A 25,027-nucleotide genomic window follows, 5' to 3' on the forward strand; every position below is an offset into this window, starting at 1 on the left:
ACTCCTGATCAGTACCCGATCCCCCACATTCAGGATTTCTCTGCCCATTTGGCAGGGAACACCGTGTTTTCAAAAGTCGACCTCGTCCGGGGCTACCACCAGGTCCCAGTTCATCCACAAGACGTCCAGAAGACCGCAGTCATCGCCCCATTCGGCCTCTTCGAGTTTTTACGAATGCCGTTTGGGTTAAAGAACGCTGCCCAGGCTTTCCAACGCCTGATGGACTCCGTTCCTCTTCGTCTACCTAGATGATATTCTAATTGCCAGTCCTACTAAGGAAGAACATACCTGTCACCTACGCACCCTTTCTCAACGCCTCAGCCAACACGGCCTGATTATCAACCCGGCCAAGTGTCAGTTTGGCCTGCACCAAATTGACTTCCTGGGGCATCGCATCACCTCAGAGGAAGCGGTTCCTTTACCTTCGAAAGTAGAGGCGGTGACATCCTTTCCACGCCCGCAGAACACAAAGGCCCTGCAGGAATTCCTAGGCATGGTAAACTTTTACCACCGTTTCATGCCTAAGGCGGCACTACTCATGCAGCCCCTGTACGAGGCCCTCAAGGGCAAGACTGGCAAGAACCCGGTAGACTGGATGGATGACATGGCCCGAGCGTTCACCGACACCAAAAGCGCCTTAGCCAACGTGACTATGCTGGCGCACCCGCTGCCAGGAGCCACCATTGCCCTCACCGACGCGTCGGACTACGCAGTCGGTGCCGTGCAACAGCAGTGGGTGAACGGGACGTGGCAGCCGTTGGCATTCTTCAGCCGTCAACTACGGCAGAACGAGAGAGCATACAGCACGTTCGACCGGGAGTTGCTCGCCCTTTTTCTGGCCATCCGCCATTTTCGGTTCCTACTGGAAGGACGTCCTTTCACCGCCTTTGTGGACCTTAAGCCGCTAACCTTTGCAATGGCCAAGACCGCCGAACCGTGGTCAGCCCGACATCAGCGTCAACTGACCTACATATCCAAATTCACCACAGATATACAGCACGTGGCCGGTAAGGACAACCTGGTGGCAGACTGCCTCTGCCGCACGATCGTCAATACGGCCTCTGCCGCGCGATCGTCAATACGGTTCATTTGGGCATCGACTACGCCCTCATGGCAGCGGACCAAGCCTCAGACCCGGAAGTCCAAGCTTACAGAACGGCCATCACTGGCCTCCAGTTGGCCGACGTTAAGTTCCATTCGGCAGGTACCACGCTGTTGTGCGACGTCTCCGTACAGGATCCTCGCCCTGTCGTGCCGGTCATCTGGCGCCGCAAAGTGTTCGACGCCATACATGGGTTGTCACACCCAGGAATGAAGGCCGCTCAGAAACTGATGTCAGCGAAATTTGTATGGCATGGCATGCATAAAGATGTCCGCGACTGGGCCAACACCTGCGTGGTCTGCCAAAAGGCCAAGGTACAGCGCCACATCAAAGCTCCGTTGGCCACCTTCACAGTTCCAGAGCGACGTTTTGACCATGTCAACGTGGACCTGGTAGGACCACTCCCACCCTCCCATGGTTTTTCACACATCCTGACCATGGTTGACTGCACCACCAGATGGCCGGAAGCGGTCCCTCTGTCATCCACTACTTCGGCGGACGTGGCCAGGGCGTTCATTTCCTCCTGGATCGCCCATTTCGGAGTGCCCGCAAATATTTCGTCAGACAGGGGACCGCAGTTTTCCTCCGAACTCTGGAACGCAGTGGCCCAAGGACTTGGTGTCAAATTGCACCGCACCACAGCCTACCACCCACAGGCGAATGGCCTCTGCGAACGCTTCCACCGGTCAATGAAAGCCGCCCTGAGGGCCAGCCTCCAGGACGCTGGATGGGCAGACAAGCGGAGCTTGTGTATGGTCAGCCGCTGCGAGTCCCGGGGGACTTCCTACCAACATCGACGGAGCCATGGTCCACGTCTGCCCAGCTTGCTAGTCACCAAGAGGCGGCCAGATGTTTCGCACCGGTGCCCACTTCGCACCACGGGCTGCAGAGGTCACACGTTCCCACGGAGCTTCACAAGGCTGAATACGTTTTTATTCGCCATGACGCACATAGGGATCCGCTCAAGGCCCCATATACCGGTCCTTTCCGCGTGTTGGAAGCAGGGGACAAAACCTTCACGGTATATGTCGGTGGTAAACCAGACCACATTTCGGTCGACCGCTTAAAGCCAGCACATTTAGACCTCGACCGCCCCATCGAGACAGCACAACCGCCGAGACGGGGTCGGCCACCCATCGTCGTTACGGCAGACCAAGTGCGGCCGCCCGCCAGACCACCAGCCGACCAGCAGCCTCCGCCTCGAGAGTACAGGAGTCGTTCTGACAGGCTCGTCAGACCCCCTCACCGTTTGACTTTGTCCGTTAAAGCGAATTCTGGGGGGGCGCATGTGGCAGAACCACTGAATGACTCTGACTAACTGTATATTATTTTCTTTAACGATGTTCTAACACCAGCCTAAACCTGTACCATTGTGTTAGGCATTACTGTGTTTTGTATATAGAGTTTGCATGTACAGGGCGTGGCCCCTTTAAGAGCGCAGGAAAACGCGGGTAAACGCGATGACGTCACGTCGCAAACCACGGGGCTGCCCAGGCAGTCCTCGTGGCATCTCCGTTGAGTAAAGACCTGTTTAATTGTTCTCTTGTGTCGATCTCCGTTATTCGTAGGAATTCGTTAATTCCTACATTATTTTTTTTTGCCTCTCCCAGGAGATCACATGGCTTTTGGGGGGGAGGGGGGAAGGGAAGTGTATTTATTGTGTTACACAAGGTGTCACAATTGTGAGAGACAGGCTGGATGAACCAGAGGGTCTTTTCCTGTCCATCATCGTTCGTATGTTTGTACGGGATCAGGCCAAAGTGGAGCAAGGTGAGGCCACTATTAGGCTCTTTCCCTCTATTAGTAGACTTCAGCTTCTTCCTGCCACTGACCCAGGGGCAACTGCCAGTGTAAGATATGTGGGTAGAACAAATGAAGGACAGAGACAGCTGGATTTTCCTCAGTGCTGTGGGTGGGCTCCTGCTAATCCGCTCAATGTAAGAACTGAATGGTTCACGAGCTCGGTCATACATGCCGAGGCTTCCGGTGAATCCCATAGGCGCGGCCATGATTGTCCCAATCCCGTCGAACAGTGACTCAGCACGTTACCTGTGTACCTGTGAGAATCAACGCTGCTGTTGCTGTGTATACATACACGCGAAGGCGAAAAACAGACGATTCTGCATGAGCATTACCAGTAAAATATCTCAAAAAATTTCAGTTTAGGTGTCACAAATTCACCTTAAACTTTTCCACATGAAGGTTGAACATGGTGTCCTTCCATGATCCCTAAAAATAGCTTTGAGATCCCATTCTCGTTGCCAAAATGTAATATATGTGGGTAGAACAAATGAAGGACGGAGACAGGATGGGCTGGATTTTCATTGAGAAGTCGGGTAGGAGGCGGGACTACAACTTTCGGGGTTGTAGTCCCGCCTCCATCGAGTTCTAGCCAACCCACGCGATTTTGACTTGATTGACCTTGTTGAGCCTGGCCAGCGGGCTCAGCAGGCCAATTAGGGGCCACCCGGCAACAGGTGATGTCACAGATTGATATTTCATCTGTGAAGACCTTTTGACAGATGAAATATCAGCGTTTCACAGCTGTTTGAAGCTGTCAAACACTGACAATCTGTATTCTAAGTTAATTCCTTCCTGTCAGGATGATTTAGAGATCTCCCCGGAACAGAAAGCTGAATGCTGCAATTTTTGACGGCTCGCAGCCATTCTGCTTTCTGTGCCGGTGAGATGAGGGGCTCCCGAGACCGGAAGGAAAGAAGGCTGTAAAGGTAAGTACAGGTAGTTAATTGGCACTAATCCCCTTCCCACCTTGGGGAGGCGGGTCCCAGTGCGGGGCGGGTACCCGCCTCCTTTGAAACTGGCATGGAGGCGGGATGGGTTCGGAACCCCCGATTTCGGGATTTTAACCCCCGCATGCCTCCAATCCCGCCTCCACGGCCTAATGAAAATCCTGCCCGATGAGTTGCTAGTCCATGAGCTTGCTTTACTAGGCCAGAGCAAACTGAGCATGCTCACACTAAACCATGTGACAAACCATGTGATAATACATTACAGCCAGGCATCATCTGGCGGTCCTGGGAAGAGTCAGTAAGAGGGGCAGATGGGTTTGAAATGGGCTGGGAGCCCAGGACTTGCTGGTATTTGTAGGCAGCAGGCAGGGAAGGGGCAGCCAGTGGTGGTACTGCTGGAATGGGGCAGGGAAGCAACGGTATGCCTCGTTGCCCGATTTTTCCTCATTGTTTCCACTGCTATTCCGCCTGATTTGAGGCAAGATAACCGAGGAAAGTCCAGCCCAGAATCTCTTTTCTGCTCAAAGTAAAGTGAAACTCTGTAATTGTAAAGAAGCAGTATGGAAATTTCCATATTGATTTTGATACACAAGAAACCATGGAACGTGAAAAGGTCAATCACCCTATCAAACATGTTCTATCCACAGAGCACAGAACAATCATCTTAATTATTCAGTCTTCCGAGGGATAGTTCTGTAACAAGGGAGTGCCATCACCACATGGACTGCAGCGGTTCAAGAAGGTGGCTCACCACCACCTTCTCAAGGGATACAAGGGATGGGGAAAAAAACACTGGTCTTGTTAGCGAAGCCTATATCCCAAGAATGAATATTACAAAAAAATTCACCAAGGTTGTCAAGTGAAATTCCAGAAGCAACAAACCAGCCTTAACCACATTCAAATCTCATTATTACAAACTTGGATGCGGAATTACTAAGTTGGCCCTCATCAGTAGTTCACCTCATCGGAGTTTGAGCTGTCTTACACACAATAGCAGGGGTTCACTTGACAGCAAAGACAAAATTTGCTGAAACCGAGATCTTCGAATATCAGAGTTTGATATAATAAAGTGGCCTAGAAATTGAGTTGACGCCGCGCCAGGGCTTTAGCGCCGGAAATTTAGCGCCGGCGCTAATTCCCTTGCGCGCGCCAAAAATTCAGTAGCGCCACGCCCAGACGGCTGCCGGCGCTACTGGCAGGCGTGAGTGCCTCCCAATGGGCGCTGAGTGCCGCATTGCGGCGCTAATCCGGCGGTGCGGCAGGCTGGGGAAGTGCAGGCCTCCTCCTCCCGTTAAGGAGGCGCTGCCTTCACCCGATCGCTGGCCGTTTGATTTTTTCAAAAATGAGCCCGGCACCTCGGACAAGTGCCGGGCTTGTAGGCCAGACGCATCTGTTCCGCGGGGGGGGGGGGGGGTGGAGGAGTCCGGGGAGGGAGGTGCGGGCAGGCGGCCGGCGGGAAAGCGGCCGGCCGCCGCGCGACCTTAATGCGCCGGCACTAACTTGTGTAAGACTCGGTTGCCAGAGTCTTCGTTGCGGCTGCCACGGGCGAGGCGGCCGCAACTGAATTTCGGCGTTCGGGCGCGTTGCCACGGCAACCGGGACGCTGCGCACACCGATGACGTCATCGGTGCCGGCGCAGCGCAACCGGCTAACGCCGATGGCAGCGCCGAAGTGAATTTCAGAAACGGCTATCATTGCGGCGCTAGGCCCTCTAGCGCCGCAAAATGGGCGCTAACCCTACTGAATTTTCAGCCCAGTGTGTCTGGGATTGATTTCTTGGAAGTATAGTTTGAACAGAGTAGTGACACCGTAACTACCTTTATGGCTAACTCAGATAACTCTGTTAAGACAATGTGCACGTAAACTTTAAAATACTTAAGTATTTGTCCTAAACGTAGCCATAGAGAAAAAAAACAATATTAATGATTGCTTAGTAGAAGAAACTAAGCTGAATAAGAATATAGTCAACATAATTTTATTACATTAAATATGTACCTGAAAATCCACTAAGTTTTTTAAATCAAAAGTATTAGCAACTTGACAAAGTTGTTCATGAATTGCTAATTAAAATTTCACCCCAAAACCAAACATATTGAATTACCCCTTTATGTATGTAAATTTACACTGTATGTAAATTCTGATTGTGGGCGTGCCTGCACCATATGAGCTGCATGCAGTTTAGGAAGGCGGCTCACCACTACCTTCTCAAGGGCAACTAGGGTAATAACTGCTGGCCTTGCCAGAGACATCCCAAGAATTAATTTTTAAAATCTTATTACACTTACTGGAAAACCAAATGTTCCCAATGCCGTAAGAATTTCTGTTCTTCAATTTCTGAATGTAGCTGTTTAGATAATTCCTCCCTAACTTTCTCCAGGGATTCGTTAGCTTTATGTTTTTCATTTTCTTCTTGTTTTCTGTGTTTTTCATGCAGAATGTTTATTTCCTTCTCCTGGTCCTCTGCCATTTGTTTTAAATAGTCCTTCGGAACCCCAAGACTGACCAACTCCTCAACAAGTTCAGCATGGATGTTTTTAATTTTCAGTGAGGCATTTTTGGTAAGTTGCACAGTAAGAGCTTCCAGTTGGTCGACTGCATCTTCGTCCAACTTCTCCACCAAGTCTCCAAGCTCTGCACTTTGATTGTTTAATAGGTCATGCCAAGCCGTGAGGTATTTGTTATGATTGAATCTTCTTTCTCCTGAGGTGTTAAGAAGAGATGCCAGCTCCTTTTGTTGATGTTCTTGCTCACAAATCTAATAGTACAAAGAATTATATTAAACACCAAATAATCTTTCTTTAAGCAATACTGCGCTAACCAGGCTCTTTCCAGCTCTGGGGTATAGAAAAGCATACACAAAGTATCCAATTACACACAAACGACCTTTGTGCAAAGCCACTCACCTTTATGAAAATGGCTACATGGGAAACAGGATATCCTTCTATCATATAACCGTATCACATATGATATCCATGATCGGTCTAAGATACAGGTCAGGGAAACTCATAATAATAGTGACTCAATACATCCATAAATTTGGAATACTCTATTAGTAATGGGCCAGCTTTCAGTGAATTCTGGAAACAACTACTGTTTACGTTAACTACAATGCTGCCACCAACTGGCTCCAGTTTACTTCATCTGATTTGTTGAATTTATTCCCATAATCCTATGGAATAGTTCATGAGAGTTTCAAAAATGAGTCTATATTTTATTTTTTTCTCACCAATTTTCTCCCCTACTGACTGTGTTGACTCTTTGCTGGGCTACGGTTCCATTGATATAAATTGCCCTCTAGTACCTCACCCTGGTCGCCATTATTCACATGCGAGCCGTGACAATATATGTTGGCTATTCCTCCAGAGATGCATTACATTGGGCCATCTTCATCCAACATGAAAGCAACATACAATGGGGGCTAAATTTGGTTGATTTGCGCTTCCTGTTAGGGCGCTAATGGGGCGCGAATCAACTAGCGCCTGGGTATGGCGCCGCCGGCGATGACGTTATCGCCGTGCGCAGCGCCCCGGCTGTAATACTGGGTGGCGCCCCCCCCCCCGACTTACCGCCGGATGCTATGTCCACCGGGGTCAGGTGGGCCTACCTGTGGCGGCACTACTTAAAGGAGAGGTGACAGGCGGCCATTTTTACTGCTGGCCGCCTGCCAGCACCTGCCCCCGTTGTTTTCCCCGGACCCCGTAAAGCCCCCGCACCCCCCCCCCCCCACCGCGGGGTGCCAGCTGCTCTCGTTTGCTGGCACTCCCAATCCCTGGTGGTCCAGCTAGGCGCCGGGACGCGCTGTGCCAGGACCCTCCCCTTTAACAAGGGGAGGAAGGCCTGCAGTACCGTGGCGCGACCTGCCGCAGCGCTGCGATATTGGCTCGCAGCGCCCCAAGAGGGACGTGGGGCGCTTCCAGTAGCGTCCCTCCTCCCTCTCGGGGCGCTACCTGGGAAAATCGGCCGCGGGGGCACTAACTTTTTCGGGGCGCTAAAATTAGCAGCAAAGGGGGCGCTACCCAATTTTTACCCCAATGTGTTTTAGCCCATTTTTCTTTTTACACTTCTATTTTCTGAAGAAAGCTCTATTTTTTCAGAAACAATGGGGGTAATTTTGGAGGTCAGGTGAGGTGACTTCCAAGTTTAATGGAGACAGTGCAGGGGGAGAGCAGCCAACCCGCTCCCAAGAGGCAGGTTGGCCATTTAAATATTATAAGCTAGGAGCCTTACATGTAACATCTCTTACAGGTTTAACCCTGGCCGGCCAGATTTCCCAGGCCTCGGGAAACTTGGCAGCTAAAGGGAGGCAAGGAGAGCTTCAGGGAAAAGGTAAGTGTTTTCACAGCACTGCTTGTGGGCCAGGAGGAGCTGGAGTGCTTCACCCCAGCCCCCCAAGCTTACCTGCTTCCATACCATGGGACAAACCACCTGCTCCCCACACCCACCCCCCCCCGCGCCCCCACACCCGGTCTGGGATCAGGCTGACTTCTGGTCGGGAATCCTGTCGATAAAAAAAAAGGCGCTCGCTGTGAAGTCAAAACTCCACGTGGAGCCTGATCGAAACTCTCCCCACCCCCGCCGGCCCGCTTGAGAAACCCACCCATGTCAATATTGGGGCCAATTAATCTGTTACAAACTGCAAGAATTGTTGCAAGCTATGTGAGTTTTAAAGCTTCAGATTTCGGTTCTCCTTAGAGCAGAGAAGGCTAAGAGGAGATTTGATAGAGGTGTTTAAAATCCTGAAGAATAGAGTGAATAAAGAGAAACTGTTTCCAATGGCTGGAGGGTCGATAACAGAGGACACAGATTTAAGGTGACTGGCAAATGAACTAGAGGTGACATGAGGAAAAACTTTTTTGCACAATGAGTGGGTAGGATTTGAAATTCACGGCCTGGTTGGGAAGTGGAAACAGATTCAATAGCAGCCTTCAAAAGGGAATTGGATAAATACTTGAAGGAGAAAAGATTGCAGGGATATGGGGAAAGAGCGGGGGGAGTGGGGCTAATTGGATTGCTCTTCGAAAGAGCTGGTGCAGACTCGATGGGCCAAATGGCCTCCTTCTGTGCTGTACTATTCTATGATATCTTTAATGTAGTGGGGTCTTTTCACATTGGATAATGATCGGGAGCAAGAATTCTACCCAGTTTCCTCCCGCTTAACCCAGTGATTCTGAGGTCAATTCTGGTATCCTTACCATTTCCCCAGCTGAGATCAGCTAACTGAGCACAGACCAGGGCCTGAATGTGACGTTTCTGGTTCGTCGGATAGATTTACTTTTACAAAATGAAAAAATAAACCAAACCAATGAACTTAAAAGACAAATACATTCATCACAGATTTAGTTAGATTCTGTAAGAAGCTAATGACAAATGTACAAGAGCATTTTTTGGGTTTAGATTTGTTCTCCAAAGCTCTACAAATGTTGACAATTATGTGCACACATTAACGCTCCTCAGTCCATGTCTATCTGAATCCAGACACGTATTTTTCAAGAGGACTGATGAAGGGCCATTTATACTGTAGAATATTCCCTAACCAGAGAAGAGTGTGGAGTGAGCAGTATAACTTTAGTGCTCCCAGCACTGGATAGGTGTATACTGGAGGCATTAGACCTGATCCTAGGCTAGACCCTATTTAAAATCTGTCAGAATATGGTATGATACTTACCTTGGAGGCACATAAATTCTTACATTTCTTATAAATGCCTCATAGCAACAATTTGCTTCTATCAGTTCATCTCTTTAGTCTCTAACATCATGCACATACTCAGTAGTAGGTGGCTATGTTATTACATTTCTTCACTGCCTCATAAAAATTACCTCGACACTTTTCAAGTCTACATACAATAAAGGCAATAGCAAAATACTGCGGATGCTGGAAATCTGAAATAACAACAGGAAGTGCTGGAAACACTCAGCAGGTCAGGTAGCATCGAGGAGAGAGAAACAGAGTCAACGTTTCAGGTTGAACCCTTCATCAGAACTCGATAGAGGCAATCTAGGTTTTGGCTACTCCCAAGTGTCAATTCAAATACAAGGCCACTTCTGGGGCCAGAACAGTGACCAGAAAACCAAATTAAAGAAGCTACTGAATAACAGAGCACAATCATAATGCAATCCTGCCTCAATATGTGATGTTCTCTTTGCTTAGTATGGCTGTCTCACAATTGCAACAGCAATAGGATAACCATCACTAGAACCACCGTACAATTGTACAGGAGTGTTTCAGTGCATGAAACATTTAAACTTACATAGTTAAATAGGCTGCGGTTTTACGAACCTTGGCGGGGCCGTGGCGGGCGATGTCGGTGGTGATTCCCGACCTGGCTGCTGTCTCGATCCGGGCCTCTGAAATGAATCTCCCGAGATTGGGCTTCTTAAGTCCACCCAGCACGTTTCCCGGCCAATTAGAGGAAGCGGGTCTGGTGACGTCATTTGATGACGCGTCATCAGCCGGTTTCCTTAAAGGGACCATGGCCAAATTTATTTTGACATTTGTGCTGTCAGTGTTCTACAGCATTAAGGTGCTGCAAACACTGACAATGACTGCACAGAGGTGCAGGTCTGCACCCAGGCTCTCCCATGACTCCCTCTATATGCTGATGGAGGGATTCACAGCACACAGGTAGGTCCTCTTCCCTTCCCATAGGTGGAAGAGAACTCCCCAGGAGATCAACACAGCCTGGTTGCATATTGCAGAGGACACAATGTGTCAGGAGGACCTTGGTGCAGTGCCGCAAACATTTCAATGATCTCAGTAGATCAGGAAATGTTAGTACAAAGCCACACTCAACCTCATCCTGCTATGCCACTCATCACATCCCCATCACTCTGCCTTCCCTACCCTACTCCTGCACATCCTTACTCACATCAACTTACCTTGCACTTCTACCCATCCCTCTCTATCTACATTGTCACTTTCCCATCTCACTAGCCACCCCTTACATGCAACCTCATCCTAGTCCAATCATAAAAACTAACAACACACAAAGGTAGGCACTTGGGTGTTTTATGCAATGATCATGTAAAGTTTCTGTTAATGTGCTGTCAAACATTGAAATCTTTATTTTCAATACTTTGAATTCTTGGACAGATTTGTGTGCACCTTTGGAAGTGGCTTAGTGAGTTGCAGTGAATGGTGAGACATAACGATACCCCCCGTAATGGTGATTGAATGGGGATAAAATTGGACATTAAGGGTTAATTATATGTATATATAAGTGTTGTCAGAGTAACACAGAACAAAGGACTGTTGAAATGTGAGAACACGCTGTGAGAGTCAACAGAAAAGTGGTGATAAGGAAGTTGGTCTAACGCCCGGAGATATCCATGTAGGAGTCGTTACTGAAGTGTTATGCACCTGACACCAGGGCATTGCACTCGGTACAGACTACTTTGCACCCAAAAAATGGGTTCTGCACACGGCACAACAATGCCACAAACGGACAAAAACTAAAGGGGGAACTGTGTTCGGAGAGCATTTGTCTTCGGATGAGTGACTCCCCTGTTAACTTGTAATAAAAGCTATTTTACTCTAGTGAAATCCCGGACTCCGAGTGGTTAACTAGCGGTGGGTGACGAGTTCCCCAACAACTATGAATGTGAAAGGAATGGCTTTGGCATTGTAGGGATGCTTTATGGTGTTGGTATGGGGTGGTGCCAACCTGGCACATCATGTGGCAGCCAGGGTGTGCAGCATCAAGTGAAGTAAATCTGGCCATGGTGAGGCTATCCTGACCTCCCAGGCAGCAATGTGGTTGGGTGCTGATACCCTCTGTCCTGTGCAGCATCAGTTGATTGCGGAGAAGGTTTGTGTTGTTGTTGTTGGTGCTGCTGGTGTGCCTGCTGCTGCTGGTGTTGGGGCTGATCGTCGTGGGATTCTGAGGACCAAGGTGAGAGAGTTTAAGGGCACCCATGCTGATGGAATAGATGGCATGTGAAGTAGAGATGACAGAAGCGATCTGTCAATGGTGGGAGAGGAAATGAGGTCAGACTGGATGGAGACTTGTGTAAAGACTTGCAGCATCCTGAATCTATAGTGGAAATGCAGTTTAGAGAAGCTAGTGGTTAAGGGAACATGTCTCAATCATCTGGGAACTTTGACTTGACATTTGAAGCTGTCAACTCATGAGCTGAATCAATGGCCACTAACCTCCTGCCTCAACTTCACAGACAAGGTCTCGGCACAGTGAGAAACCAGTGGGCGACCTGTCAAATCCAAAAAGCTGTGAAAAAAACATTGATAAGTGGCTGTAAACAAGCCACTAATGATTTTAATTGCCTCCCCCACCGCTGCGTGTCGGATATGTTCAGCGCTGACAGACCCGACATTTGGTAAAGGCGCATGGCGGCGGGTTCACAGCAGGGTCCCGACCCGCTGGGGGAAAAAAACATTTTCCCACCCGACCTGCCACCGATCGCGCCCACTGACCCCCCGCAAAATCCAGTCCATAGAGTCTATAACACCGAAACAGACCATTCAGCTCAACTGGTCTATGCCAGTCTTTATGCTCCACATTAGCCTCCTCCCATCCTTCTTCATCTAACCCTAACCAACTTCTGTGAGCTATCTTTGCAGTATCAGCTAAAATATTCTTATGGTGAAGTGTTAATGATGACAGGTACAGATCGATTAGTGCTGCTTAATAAATTTAAATTGTTTTTTTTTTAAAAAGTTAATCAATGCAAAATTAAATTAAATTGATTAGTCATTGAGCTGGGTCTGGTGTAGTGCCATATGTACATCCGATCTGGTCTTTCTTATCCTCTGAACACTCTTATGATAATCACATACTAAATAGTCTTTACCTTGAGTGATTGGGTCGACCAGGCCTGTATTCACTAGAGTTTAGAAGAATGAGAGGGGATCTCATTGAAATGCATAAAACTCTGACAGGGCTAGACAGACTGGATACAGGGAGGATGTTTCCCCTGGCTGGGGGCTCTAGAACGAGGGGTCACAGTCTCAGGATACAGGGTAGGACATTTAGGACTGAGATGAGGAGACATTTCTTCACTCAGAAGGTGGTGAACCCGTGGAATTCTCTACCACAGAAGGCTGTGGAGGCCAAGCCACTGAATATATTTAAGGAGATAGATAGATTTCTAGACGCAAAAGGCATCAAGGGGTATGGGGAGAGAGCGAGAATATGGTATTGAGATAGAGGATCAGCCATGATCATATTGAATGGCGGTGCAGGCTCGAAGGGCCGAATGGCCTACTCCTGCTCCTATTTTTCTATGTTTCTACCTGAATATCAGAGTAAGTGATATACAGTGCATGAAAGGTGTCATCTGAATGAGCTTATATCCCTTCAGAGACATAGTAAGATTTTACTCTGTACAATTTTAACCAAGCAGTTCTGTTTACTCTGTTTAGAATTCTGCCCTCCCTTCCCTACCACTGATTTAGTTGCCTCCTCTCCTGACACCAGTTCACATGGAGTAACATTTCACTGATGTCAACATTCATGTAGAGGTCCTACACAAATGAGCCGAGACAGTAAGTGTTATAGGGCCAATCACCACTTGCTCAGTTTATGAATATGTACTATTCAGTAGCAATTACTGTAAAGTAATGTAGGAAACATGCCCCATAAATCGGCCTGTAACCTGCCTGAAATTTGGTCTCAAATTAGTTTAAAAATGTCCATACAATATCGAGTTAGTTGTTGAACTGAACTGGGAAGTAAAGCTAATCAAACCATAAAGTTTCTAACTAGCACAAGATTCTCAGCTAATCAAGTCAGAAAGTCGTCTAAGCTAAAATGCTTGCGTAGATGTGCAAGACAGTCCTTGCTAGTGCTTGAAAACCATTTGGAAGGGTTCTGTCAGGAAATAACTCCTAAGGGATGACATATGCCTTATCTTGTCCTGTGTGGGAACCTGTGGGAAAGAGAATGTAGAGCAATCCAGTCAGTTCCATTCCCTCGCTCTATCCCTACAGCCCTGCAAGTTTATTTCCCCCAAGTGCCTATCTAGTCTCCCCTTGAAAACATTGAGTGTGTCTGCTTCCACCACTTCCGTCGGCAGCAAGTTCCAGGTCCTCACCAGACGCTGCCTAAAAAGGTTTTCCCTCGCGTCTCCGCTGTATCTCTTGCCCAAAACCTTAAATCTGTGTCCCCGAGTCCTTGTACCATCAACTAGTGGGAAGAGCCTTTCCCCGTCTAGCCTATCCAAACCCGTCATAATCTTGTACACCTCTATCAAACCACCCCTCAACCTCCTTTGCTCTAATGAAAACAAATCCAGCTTCTCCAACCTGTCCTTGTAGCTAAGATCCCCCATCCCCGGAACCATTCTGGTGAATCTCTTCTGCACCCTCTCAAGAGCCTTCACATCCTTCCTAAAGTGTAGTGACCAGAACTGGAAGCAATACTCCAGTTGTGGCCTAACCAGCGCTTAATAAAGGTTCAGCATAACCTCTCTACTTTTGTACTCAATACTTCTATTAATGAAACCCAAGACCCAATATGCTTTGCTAACCACTCTCTCAATATGTCTTGCCACCTTCAGGGACCTATGCACATTAACTCCCAGGTCCCTCTGTCCCTGCACACTCTTTAAAACTGTGCCATTAAGTGTATATTACCTCTCCCTGTTCCTTCTACCAAAATGCATCACCTCACACTTCTCTGTATTAAATTCCATCTGCCACTTGTAAACGGATATGATATAATTGGGATTACGGAGACATGGCTCCAGGATGACCAAGTCTGGGAATTCAACATCCAGGGGTATTCAATATTCAGGAAGGACAGGAAAAAAGGAAAAGGGGGTGGGGTAGCATTGCTGGTTAAAGAGGAGATTAACACAATAGTAAGGAAGGATATTAGCTCCGATGATGTGATATCTGTATGGGCAGAGCTGAGAAATATCAAGGGGCAGAAAACGTTAGTGGGAGTTGTATACAGACCCCCAAACAGTAATGCTGAGGTTGGGGATGGCTTTAAATGGAAAATTAGAGATGCGTGCAATAAAGGGCACAGCAGTTATCATGGGGGACTTTAATCTACATATAGATTGGGCTTACCAAATTAGTAACAATACTGTGGAGGAGGAATTCCTAGAGTGTATACGGGATGTTTTCCTGGACCAATATGTTGAGGAACCAACTAGAGATCAGGCCATCTTAGACTGGGTATTATGTAATGAGAAAGGATTAATTAGCAATCTTGTTGTGTGAGGCCCCTTGGGGAGGAGCGAACATAATATGATAGCATTCTTCATTAAAATGCTGAGTGAAGTAGCTGACTCAGAGACTTGGATCCTGATTTTAAATAAAGGAAACTACGATGGTATGAGGCACGAGTTGGCTAGGATGGATTGGGGAACGTTATTTAAAGGGTTGACGGTGGATAGGCAATGGCAAACATTTAAAGATCGCATGGATGAACCGTGGCTAACAAGGGAAATTAGGGATAGCATAAGATCCAAGGAGAGTACATATCATTTGGCCAGAAAAAGCAGCAAACCTGAGGATTGGGAGCAGTTTAAGATTCAGCAAAGGAGGACAAAGGGATTAATTAAGAGGGGGAAAATAGATTATGAGAGTAAGCTTTCAGGGAACATAAAAACTGACTGTAAAAGCTTCTATAGATATGTGAAGAGAAAAAGATTGGTGAAGTCAAGCGTAGGTCCTATGCAGTCAGAATCAGGGGAATTTATAATGGGGAACAAAGAAATGGCAGACCAATTAAATACAAACTTTGGTTCTGTCTTCACAAAGAAGGACACAAATAACCTCCCAGAGATGTCGGGGCACATAGGGTCTAATGAGAGGGGGGAATTGAATTAAATCAGTATTTGTAGGGAAATGGTGTTAGAGAAATTGATGGGATTGAAGGCCGATAAATCCCCAGGGCCTGATAATCTACATCCTAGGGTACTTAAGGAAGTGACCCTAGAAACAGTAGATGCATTGCTGGTCATCTTCCAAAATTCTATAGACTCTGGAACAGTTCCCATGGATTGGAGGATAGCTAATGTAACCCCACTATTTAAAAAAGGTGGTAGAGAGAAAATGGGGAATTATAGACCGGTAAGTCTGACATCGGTAGTGGGGAAAATGCTAGAGTCCATTATAAATGATGTAATAGCAGAGCACTTGGAAAACAGTGACAGGATCGGACAAAGTCAACATGGATTTACAAAAGGTAAATAATCATGCTTGACTAATCTACTGGAATTTTTTGAGGATGTAACTGGTAGAATAGATAAGGGAGAACCAGTGGATGTGGTGTATTTGGACTTTCAGAAGGCTTTCGCTAACGTCCCGCATAAGATATTAGCGTGCAAATTTAAAGCACATGGGATTGGGGGTAAGGTACTGTCTTGGATTGAGAACTGGTTGGCAGACAAGAAGCAAAGAGTTGGAATAAACGGGTCTTTTTCCGAGTGGCAGGCAGTGACTAGTGGGGTACCGCAGGGATCGGTGCTAGGACACCAGCTAGTCACAATATAAATAAATGATCTAGACGAGGGAACTAGATGTAATATCTCCAAGTTTGCAGACGACACAAAGCTGGGTGGGCGTGTGTGCTGTAAGAAGGATGCAGAGAAACTCCAGTATAATTTGGACAGGTTGGGTGATTGGGCAGATGCATGGCAATTGCAGTATAATTTGGATAAATGCGAGGTTATCCACTTTTGTGGCAAAAACAGGAAGACAGATTATTATCTGACCGGCAATAGATTGGGAAAAGGGGAAGTGCAACGAGACCTGGGTGTCCTTGTGCACCAGTTGCTGAAGGTAAGCATACAGGTGCAGCAGGCGGTTAAGAAGGCAAATGGTATGTTGGCTTTCATAGAGAGAGGATTCGAGTACAGGAGCAACGATGTCTTGCTGCAGTTGTACACGGCCTTGGTGAGAACACACCTTGAGTATTGTGTGCAGTTTTGGTCGCCTTATCTGAGGAAGGATGTTCTTGCCATGGAGAGAGTGCAGCGAAGATTCACCAGACTGATACCTGGGATGGCAGGAATGACGTATGAGGAGAGATTGGGACGATTAGGCTTATACTCACTCGAGTTTAGAAGAATGAGAGGGGATCTCATTGAAACTTATAAAATTCTAACAGGACTAGACAGACTAGATGCAGGAAGGACGTTCCCGATGGCAGGGGAGTCCAGAACCAGGGGTCAAAGTCTAAGGATAAGGGGTTAAGCCATTTAGGACTGAGAGGAGGAGGAATTTCTTCACCCAGAGAGTGGTGAACCTGTGAAATTATCTACCACAGAAGACAGTTGAGGCCAATTCATTAAATATATTCAAGAAGGAGTTGGATATATTTCTTAAGGCTAAAGGGATCAAGGGATATGGGGAGAAAGCAGGGACAGGGTACTGATTTTGGATGATCAGCCATGATCTCATTAAATGGCGGAACAGGCTCGAGGGGCCGAATGGCCTACTCCTGCTCCTATCTTCTATGTTTCTAGGTCTGTGTTTCTATGTCTGCCCATTCTGCTAGCCTTTCTATGTCCTGTTGCAGTCAATTGGTATCATCCTCACTGTTTGCCACACTCCCCAAGTTTGGTGTCATCGGCAAATTTAGTAATTCTACTTTGTATTCCAATACCCAGGTCATTTATATATATCAAAAAAAGCTATGGCCCCAGCACTGACCCTTGGGGAACACCACTGTCTACCATCCTCCAGTTTCTAAAACTTTACCCACCACTGTTGTTAAACTGACCGGCCTGTAGTTACTAGGATTGTCCTTACACCCTTTCTTGAACAATGGTGTCACATTTGTCACTTTCCAATCCTGAGGCACCTCCCCCGCATCTAGGGAAGATTGGAAAATTATGGCAAGCCCTTCTGTTATCTCCTCCCCCAATTCCTTTAGCAATCTGGGATGCAAGCCATCTGGACCAGGCGACTTATCCACTCTAAGCATACCCAGTCTTTCTAGTACATCCTGTCTATCAATTTTCACCCCTTCCATTGCTTCTACCTTTTCCACTGCTACCGATATTTTGTCAGCATCCACCTCCTTAGTAAACACCGATACAAAGTACTCATTGAGTATTCTAGCCTTGCCCTGCGCCTCTAAGCATATAACACCTTCTTTGTCACTAATACGCCCCACCTCGCCTCTTACTACCTGCTTACTGTTTACATGCTGGTAGAAGATTTTTGGGTTCCCTTTTATGTTAACCGCCATTCTACTCTGATATTCACTCTTTGCCAATCTTATTTTCATCTTCACTTTCCCTCTCCACTAATTGTATTTGGTCTGGTTCGCCCTTGAAGAATTCACCTGACATGCATTATACACCTTTTTTTGTTTCATCATCTTCTCTATCTCCCTCGTCATCCAAGGAGCCTTTGCTTTGGTTCCCTTACCCTCCCCTTTTGTTGGAATGTACCTCGCCTGTACTTGGAACATCTCCTCCTTAAAGATCACCCACTGTTCCGTTACAGTTTTTCCTGTCAGTCTTTGGTTCCATTTTACCCTGGCTAGATCCTTTCGTATCCCATTGAAGTTAGCCCTATTCCAGTTTAGAAGTTCCACTCTAGATTGTTCCTTGCTCCTCTCCATTGCTAATCTAAATCTTATGATACGATGATCACTTGTACCCAAGTGTTCTCCCACAGACACTTGGTCGACCAGGCGCACCTCATTCCCCAGCACCAGATCCAGTAATGCCTCCTTCCTAGTTGGGCCAAGAACATACTGGTCAAGGAAATTCTCCTGAACACATTTCAGAAATTCCTCCCCCTCCTTTCCTTTTACACTAGCATTATCCCAATTGATATTTGGGTAATTAAAGTCCCCCAATATCACCACTCTATAGCTCTTGCATATCTCTGCGATTTCCCTGCAGGTTTGCTCTTCTACCTCCCTCTCAATATTTGGAGGCCTATAGAATACCCCCCAATAGCATGATCATACCCTTTTTGCTCCTCAACTCTAACCAAATGGATTCTGTCCTTGTCCCCTCAATAACATCCTCCCTTTCCAACACTACAATGTCTTCCTTAAATCAGCACTGCCACCCCACCTCCCTTTTTTCCTTCCCTATCTTTTCTGAACACCTTGTACCCTTAAATGTTAAGTGTGCAGTCTTCACTGTTTTTATGTCACGTTTCCGTTATTGCCACATCATATTGCCACCCGGCTAATTAGAACACAACATAAAGAAGTAGGAGCAGGAGTGGTCCACACGGCCCCTCGGGCCTGCTCCGCCATTCAATAGGTTCATGGCTGATCCGAACTTAGACTCACGTCCACTTCCCTGCCCTCTCCCCGTAACCACTTATTCCCTTATCAGCTAGGAAACTGTCTATCTCCGTTTTAAATTTATTTAATGTCGCTGCTTCCACAGCTCTCTGAGGTAGCAAATTCCATAGATTTACTACCCTCTGAGTGAAGAAGTTTCTCCTCATCTCAGTTTTGAAAGGGCAGCCCCTTATTCTAAGATTATGCCCCCTAGTTCTAGTCTCACCCATCAATGGAAACATCCTCACCGCATCCACCCGATCAAGCCCCCTCACAATCTTATATGTTTCGATAAGATCGCCTCTCATTCTTCTGAATTCCAATGAGTAGAGGCCCAACCTACTCAACCTTTCCTCATAAGTCAACCCCCTCATCTCCGGAATCAACCGAGTGAACCTTTCTCTGAACTGCCTCGAGAGCAAGTGGCATAGTGGTTAGCACTGTTGCCTCACAGCGCCAGGGACCCGCGTTCGAATCCGGCCTCGGGTGACTGTCTGTGTGGAGTTTGCACATTCTCCCCGTGTTTGCGTGGGGGTGCTCCGGTTTCCTCCCACAGTCCAAAGATGTGTGGGTTAGGATGATTGGCTATGATAAATTGACCCTTAGTGTTAGGGGGATTAAATACATGGGGTTACGGGGATAGGGTGGGATATGCGTTGGTGTAGGGGTTACAGGGATCAGGTGGGATATGTGTCGGTGCAGGCTCGATGGGCCGAAATGGCCTCTATCTGCACTGTGGGGTTTCTGTGATTCTGTGATCTTTTCTTAAATATGGAAACCAAAACTGTACGCAGTATTCCAGGTGTGGCCTCACCAGTACCCTGTATAACTGCAGCAAGACTTCCCTGCTTTTATACTCCATCCCCCTTGCAATAAAAGCCAAGATTCCATTGGCCTTCCTGATCACCTGCTGTACCTGCATACTAATCTTCTGTGTTTAATGCACCAGGACCCCCAGATCCCTTTGTACTGTAACACTTTGCAGTTTCTCTCCATTTAGATAATAACTTGCTCTTTGATTTTTTCTGCCAAAGTGCATAACCTCACACTTTCCAACATTATATTCTATCTGCCAAATTTTTGCCCACTCACTTAGCCTGTCTATGTCCTTTTGCAGGTTTTTTATGTCCTCCTCACTCACTGCTTTCCCTCCCATCTTTGTATCGTCGGCAAACTTGGATACATTGCACTCGGTCCCTTCCTCCAAATCGTTAATATAGATTGTAAAGAGTTGGGGTCCCAGCACTGACCCCTGCGGAACACCACTAGTTACTGATTGCCAACCCGAGAATGAACCATTTATCCCAACTCTCTGTTTTCTGTTAGATAGCCAATCTTCCACCCATGCCAGTATATTGCCCCCAATCCTGTGATTTTTTGTCTTGTGCAGTAATCTTTTGTGTGGCACTTTGTCAAATGCCTTTTGGAAGTCCAAATACACCACATCCACTGGTTCCCCTTTATCCACCCTGTTTGTTATGTCCTCAAAGAATTCGAACAAATTTGTCAAACATGACTTCCCCTTCGTAAAACCATGCTGACTCTGTCCGATTAAATTATGCTTATCCAAATGTCCTGTTACTGCTTCCTTAATAATGGACTCCAACATTTTACCAACTACAGATGTTAGGCTAACTGGTCTATAGTTTCCAGCCTTTTGTCTGCCTCCCTTTTTAAATAAGGGCGTTACATTAACAGTTTTCCAATCTGCTGGGACCTTTCCTGAATCCAGGGAGTTTTGGAAAATTACCACCAATGCATCCACAATCCCTACCGCTACTTCTCTCAAGACCCTAGGATGTAAGCCATCAGGTCCAGGGGATTTATCCGCCTTTATCACAGAATCACAGAAACCCCACAATGCAGATAGAGGCCATTTCGGCCCATCGAGCCTGCACCGACACATATCCCACCCTATCCCCGTAACCCCACGTACTTAATCCCCCCTAACACTAAGGGTCAATTTATCATAGCCAATCAACCTAACCTGCACATCTTTGGACTGTGGGAGGAAACCGGAGCACCCGGAGGAAACCCACGCAAACACGGGGAGAATGTGCAAACTCCACACAGACAGTCACCCGAGGCCGGATTCGAACCCGGGTCCCTGGCGCTGTGAGGCAACAGTGCTAACCACTATGCCACCGTGCTGCCCCATTATCTTACCGAGTGCCACCTCCTTAGTGATTTTAATCGTGTTTAGCTCCTCCCCCCCCCCCATAGCCCCCTGTTTGTCCAGTGTTGGGATATTTTTAGTGTCCTCTACTGTAAAGACTGATACAAAATATTTGTTCAGCGTTTCTGCCATCTCCATGTTCCCCACCACTAATTTCCCGGTCTCGTCCTCTAAGGGACCAACATTCACTTTAGCCACCCTTTTTCTTTTTATATAACTGTAGAAACTCTTGTTATCTGTTTTTATATTTTTTGCTAGTTTACTTTCATAATCTATCTTCCCTTTCTTAATTAATCTTTTAGTTATTCCTTGCTGGCTTTTAAATGCTTCCCAATCTTCTATCCTCCCACTAGATTTGGCTACTTTATATGCCCTTGTTTTGTGCTTGTAGCTCACCAACCTTATTCACCACACTTTGTGCGTTTACGTACATGCATTCTAAACCCATTTTTGAATTTTTCGTAGTCTTTCTTAGTCTGCTCCTATCTAATATGGTACTACTTCTGCCTCTGTACTACTTTCTTCTCTAGTACTATCCAACACACTCACTCTTTTATGCATCTTATTCCTCTTTTCTACTCCTATATGCTGGTGCCCAGCCCCCTGCCAAGCTAGTTTACACCCGCCCCAACAGCACCAGCAAACCTCCCCGTGAGAATATTGGTCCCGGCTCTGTTGAGGTGTAACCTGTCCAGCTTGTACAGGTCCCACCTTCTCCAGAAACGGTCCCAATGCCTCAGGAATCTAAAGCCCTCCCTCCTGCACCATCTCTCCAGGCACGCATTCATCTATTCTATCCTCCTATTCCTGTACTCACTAGCATGTGGCACCGGGAGTAATCCGGAGATTATTACCTTTGAGATCATGCTTTTTAATCTCTCTCCTAGCTCCCTAAACTCTGCCTACAGTAGAGATGACAGAAGCGATCTGTCAATGGTGGGAGAGGTAATGAGGTCAGACTGGATGGAGACTTGTGTAAAGACTTGCAGCATGGCGAATCTGTTGTGGAAATGCAGTGAGGAAGAGCTTGTGGCTGAGGGAAGATATCTCTAAGGTGGGAGCTTTTACTGTACATTTGAAGCTGTCAACTCAACAGCTGATTCAATGGCCACTGAATTCCCACCTCAGCTTGACAGACGTGATCCATGACCAGCGTGAGCCCCGTGGGCAAGCTGTCAAATGCAGAAGACGAGCTGAAATTCATTCTTAAGTGGCTCTAAACAAGCCACTAATTACCTGAATTTGGCTCCCCGCTCTGAACCCGCTGCTGCATGTCGGGTCTGCTCAGTGCTGACAGTCCCGATATTGGGAAAAGGCGCATGGCAGCAGGTTCACAGCGGGGTCCCACTGGGGAAAAAAAACTTTCCCACCCGACCTGCCACCAATCACACCTGCTGACCCCCCGCAAAATCCAGCCCTCAGGCATCATTCACTCCTAGACCTAATAATGGGCGGTAGAGATTCCAGATGGTTCCTTATTGAGGAGTTAAGCGAGAAGAGTTAAAGATTCATCTGGTTCCTTGGTAATATGTCTTGAAATACCAAACTCAGTGTTCTTACAATAATTAGAAGTGGCAAATCTGGCTGATTTTTCTCTTTCTTATCAGAGGGATTCTAGGGCAGATTGTAGCACCACTTAATATTGCTTTGGCTTAGATTGATTAATTCAGCAGAACATGGGGATCTTGGCTGATATTGATAATGGCATGTTGTAAGCCATTTACCCACTGACCATCAGGGGAATTGTTTGTGATCATCTAATATATCTAAATATTCAATTCTATTAACTGATAAATCAACAAAATGGCCCACTGGTATAGACCCAAAGTGGAGTCAATAAGAAAAAAACTGCAACTGCAAAGAAACAATTCAGCATTCAACATTCCCAAATGGTTTCCTGACCGCATTGATCAATCTGTTACTTTGCTTTTCCATACAAGCTAGCACAGACATATCTATTGAGGTGATGGCTCTGGCATAATACACTGACAAATGCTTCAAATTCCTCCTCTGATGATGAGTTTCTTAACACCTCAGCAGATGCTATCCTTTAGCAATGGGAGTTTAGCATAGTTCCATTTCAGCTTGAAGCAGCATTTAGCATCTGTCGCAACTACTTCTCTCAATGCTCCAGCTTTGTTTGTTTTTCCTCCCCCTAGTATTAGCTTGTATCTATCTGGTGGAGTCCTGCGTATTTTGAATTTTTAAAAAAAATTTTAAACGCTGCCTATTGATAATCTTAATCTGCTTTAACTGCAACTCCTACCAATATTCTAAAAAGGTAACGCTTACTCACGTTTCTCTACATTACAGGGTAGAACCGAGGTAAAGGAGTAGAATTTCAATGGTGGGTGTGGGGGGGTTCCCCAATCTCCTGCCATGACGTTGGCAGAACCCCCAGAAGAATAGCGTAACACACTTTCTCCAGGGTTTCCGTCAAATCTATGGTGGGAGATCGGGAGAACCCTGTGTGGAAATTACTGGTGAAAATGTTACATTAACAACAGACGCGCGCCAAAGTACTGATGCACTGACCTCTATTCTAGGGAGTTGGTCAAAACCTTCAGAATCATAGTCAAGAGGCTGAAGTAAAATAAATATGTTTTATATGTTTTTCTCAAGACTATCAACATGCAGATTGTAAGGATGATAGCTTTATTCATTAAGTGACCACACACTACTAAATGCTTCCTTCGAATTCAATTATTTTCAGCCAAATTCCCTTTCCTACATAAGCTCATTCACATTCAGTTTGTGACTTAAATACGCTTAGAAACTGAAAGAGGTAAAATTGCAGTTCACTTACTTTTCTGACAATGTGTTTTCTTCTCTCCCCGATCAGTTTGCAATGTATTAGTTTCTTCTCTCGATCCATGACCTCATCCAACCTCAGCTTCACAACGAGTATTTCTTGCTGTACCATCTCCAACAGTGACTCCACCTGACCTTCTGTCAGATAACCAGTGCTAAAATAAAAAAACACATACCTCATATGAAATATTTCAAAAGCATTTAAAAAGTTACAATAAAACATAAACCCTCCACTGGTTGCAGGGTTTACAAATACAAAAATAAACCTGACACTATATATAAAATACATATGCCACAGATTTAAAGCATGCCTCTGTACGCACATAGGGGGAATTTTCCTGGAGGTCAGCGAGCACGATCGGTGGCGGGTCGGGTGGGAAAGTATTTTTTTTTTTTTTGACAGCAGGTCGGGACCCCGCTGTCAACCTGCTGCCACGCGGTTTTACCAAATGTCGGGTATGTCAGCGCTGAGCAGTCCCGACACGCAGCGGCGGGGGAGGCAATACAGGTCATTAAGACCTTGTTAACAGAGGCTTAACAACAATTTTGAGCTCACCTTTAGAATTAACCAGCTCGCCAAAGGGATCCATGCTGCTCTGTTAAGCTGGGGAGTTGAATGGCCATGGAATCACCTCATTACTTGACAGCTTGAAATGTGCTATAAAAGCTTCCATCTCACAGCTGTTTACTTTCCAAGCTCAGAAGCTGTTGCTTACTGCATTTGGAAGACAGATTGAGCTTTATGCAGGTTGCAAGTGTTTGGAGTAAACTCTCTATCCAGTGTCACCTCATTGGGACAACCTCTCTCACCATTGACAGATCGCTTCTGTCATCTCAAGGTCACCTGCCATCTATTCCATCAGCATGGGTACAGTTTATACTCTCTCACCTTGGTCCTCAGAATCTGAACACAATCAGCCCTAACACCAGCAGCACCAACAACAACACCAACCTTCTGCGCAAACAC

General features: G+C 46.6%; 1 protein-coding gene across 2 annotated transcripts in view; it reads right to left on the bottom strand.

Annotated features, from left to right (window-relative positions):
• LOC147122624 (limbin-like) overlaps positions 1–25,027 on the bottom strand; it is a 217,747-nt gene that overhangs the window by 69,185 nt on the left and 123,535 nt on the right. For both annotated transcript variants that reach the window (XM_086007899.1, XM_086007892.1), the window contains exons 13-14: positions 24,056–24,215; positions 6,138–6,607 (exon numbers count right to left, since the gene is read on the bottom strand). In XM_086007899.1, the coding sequence (XP_085864025.1) occupies positions 6,138–6,607; positions 24,056–24,215 (630 nt within the window). The remainder of the gene's footprint in view (positions 1–6,137; positions 6,608–24,055; positions 24,216–25,027) is intronic.

The sequence above is a fragment of the Somniosus microcephalus genome, chromosome 2, assembly GCF_052327205.1.
Source record: "Somniosus microcephalus isolate GS21.2 chromosome 2, FLI_Smic_1.0, whole genome shotgun sequence".
NCBI classification, from domain to species: domain Eukaryota; kingdom Metazoa; phylum Chordata; class Chondrichthyes; order Squaliformes; family Somniosidae; genus Somniosus; species Somniosus microcephalus.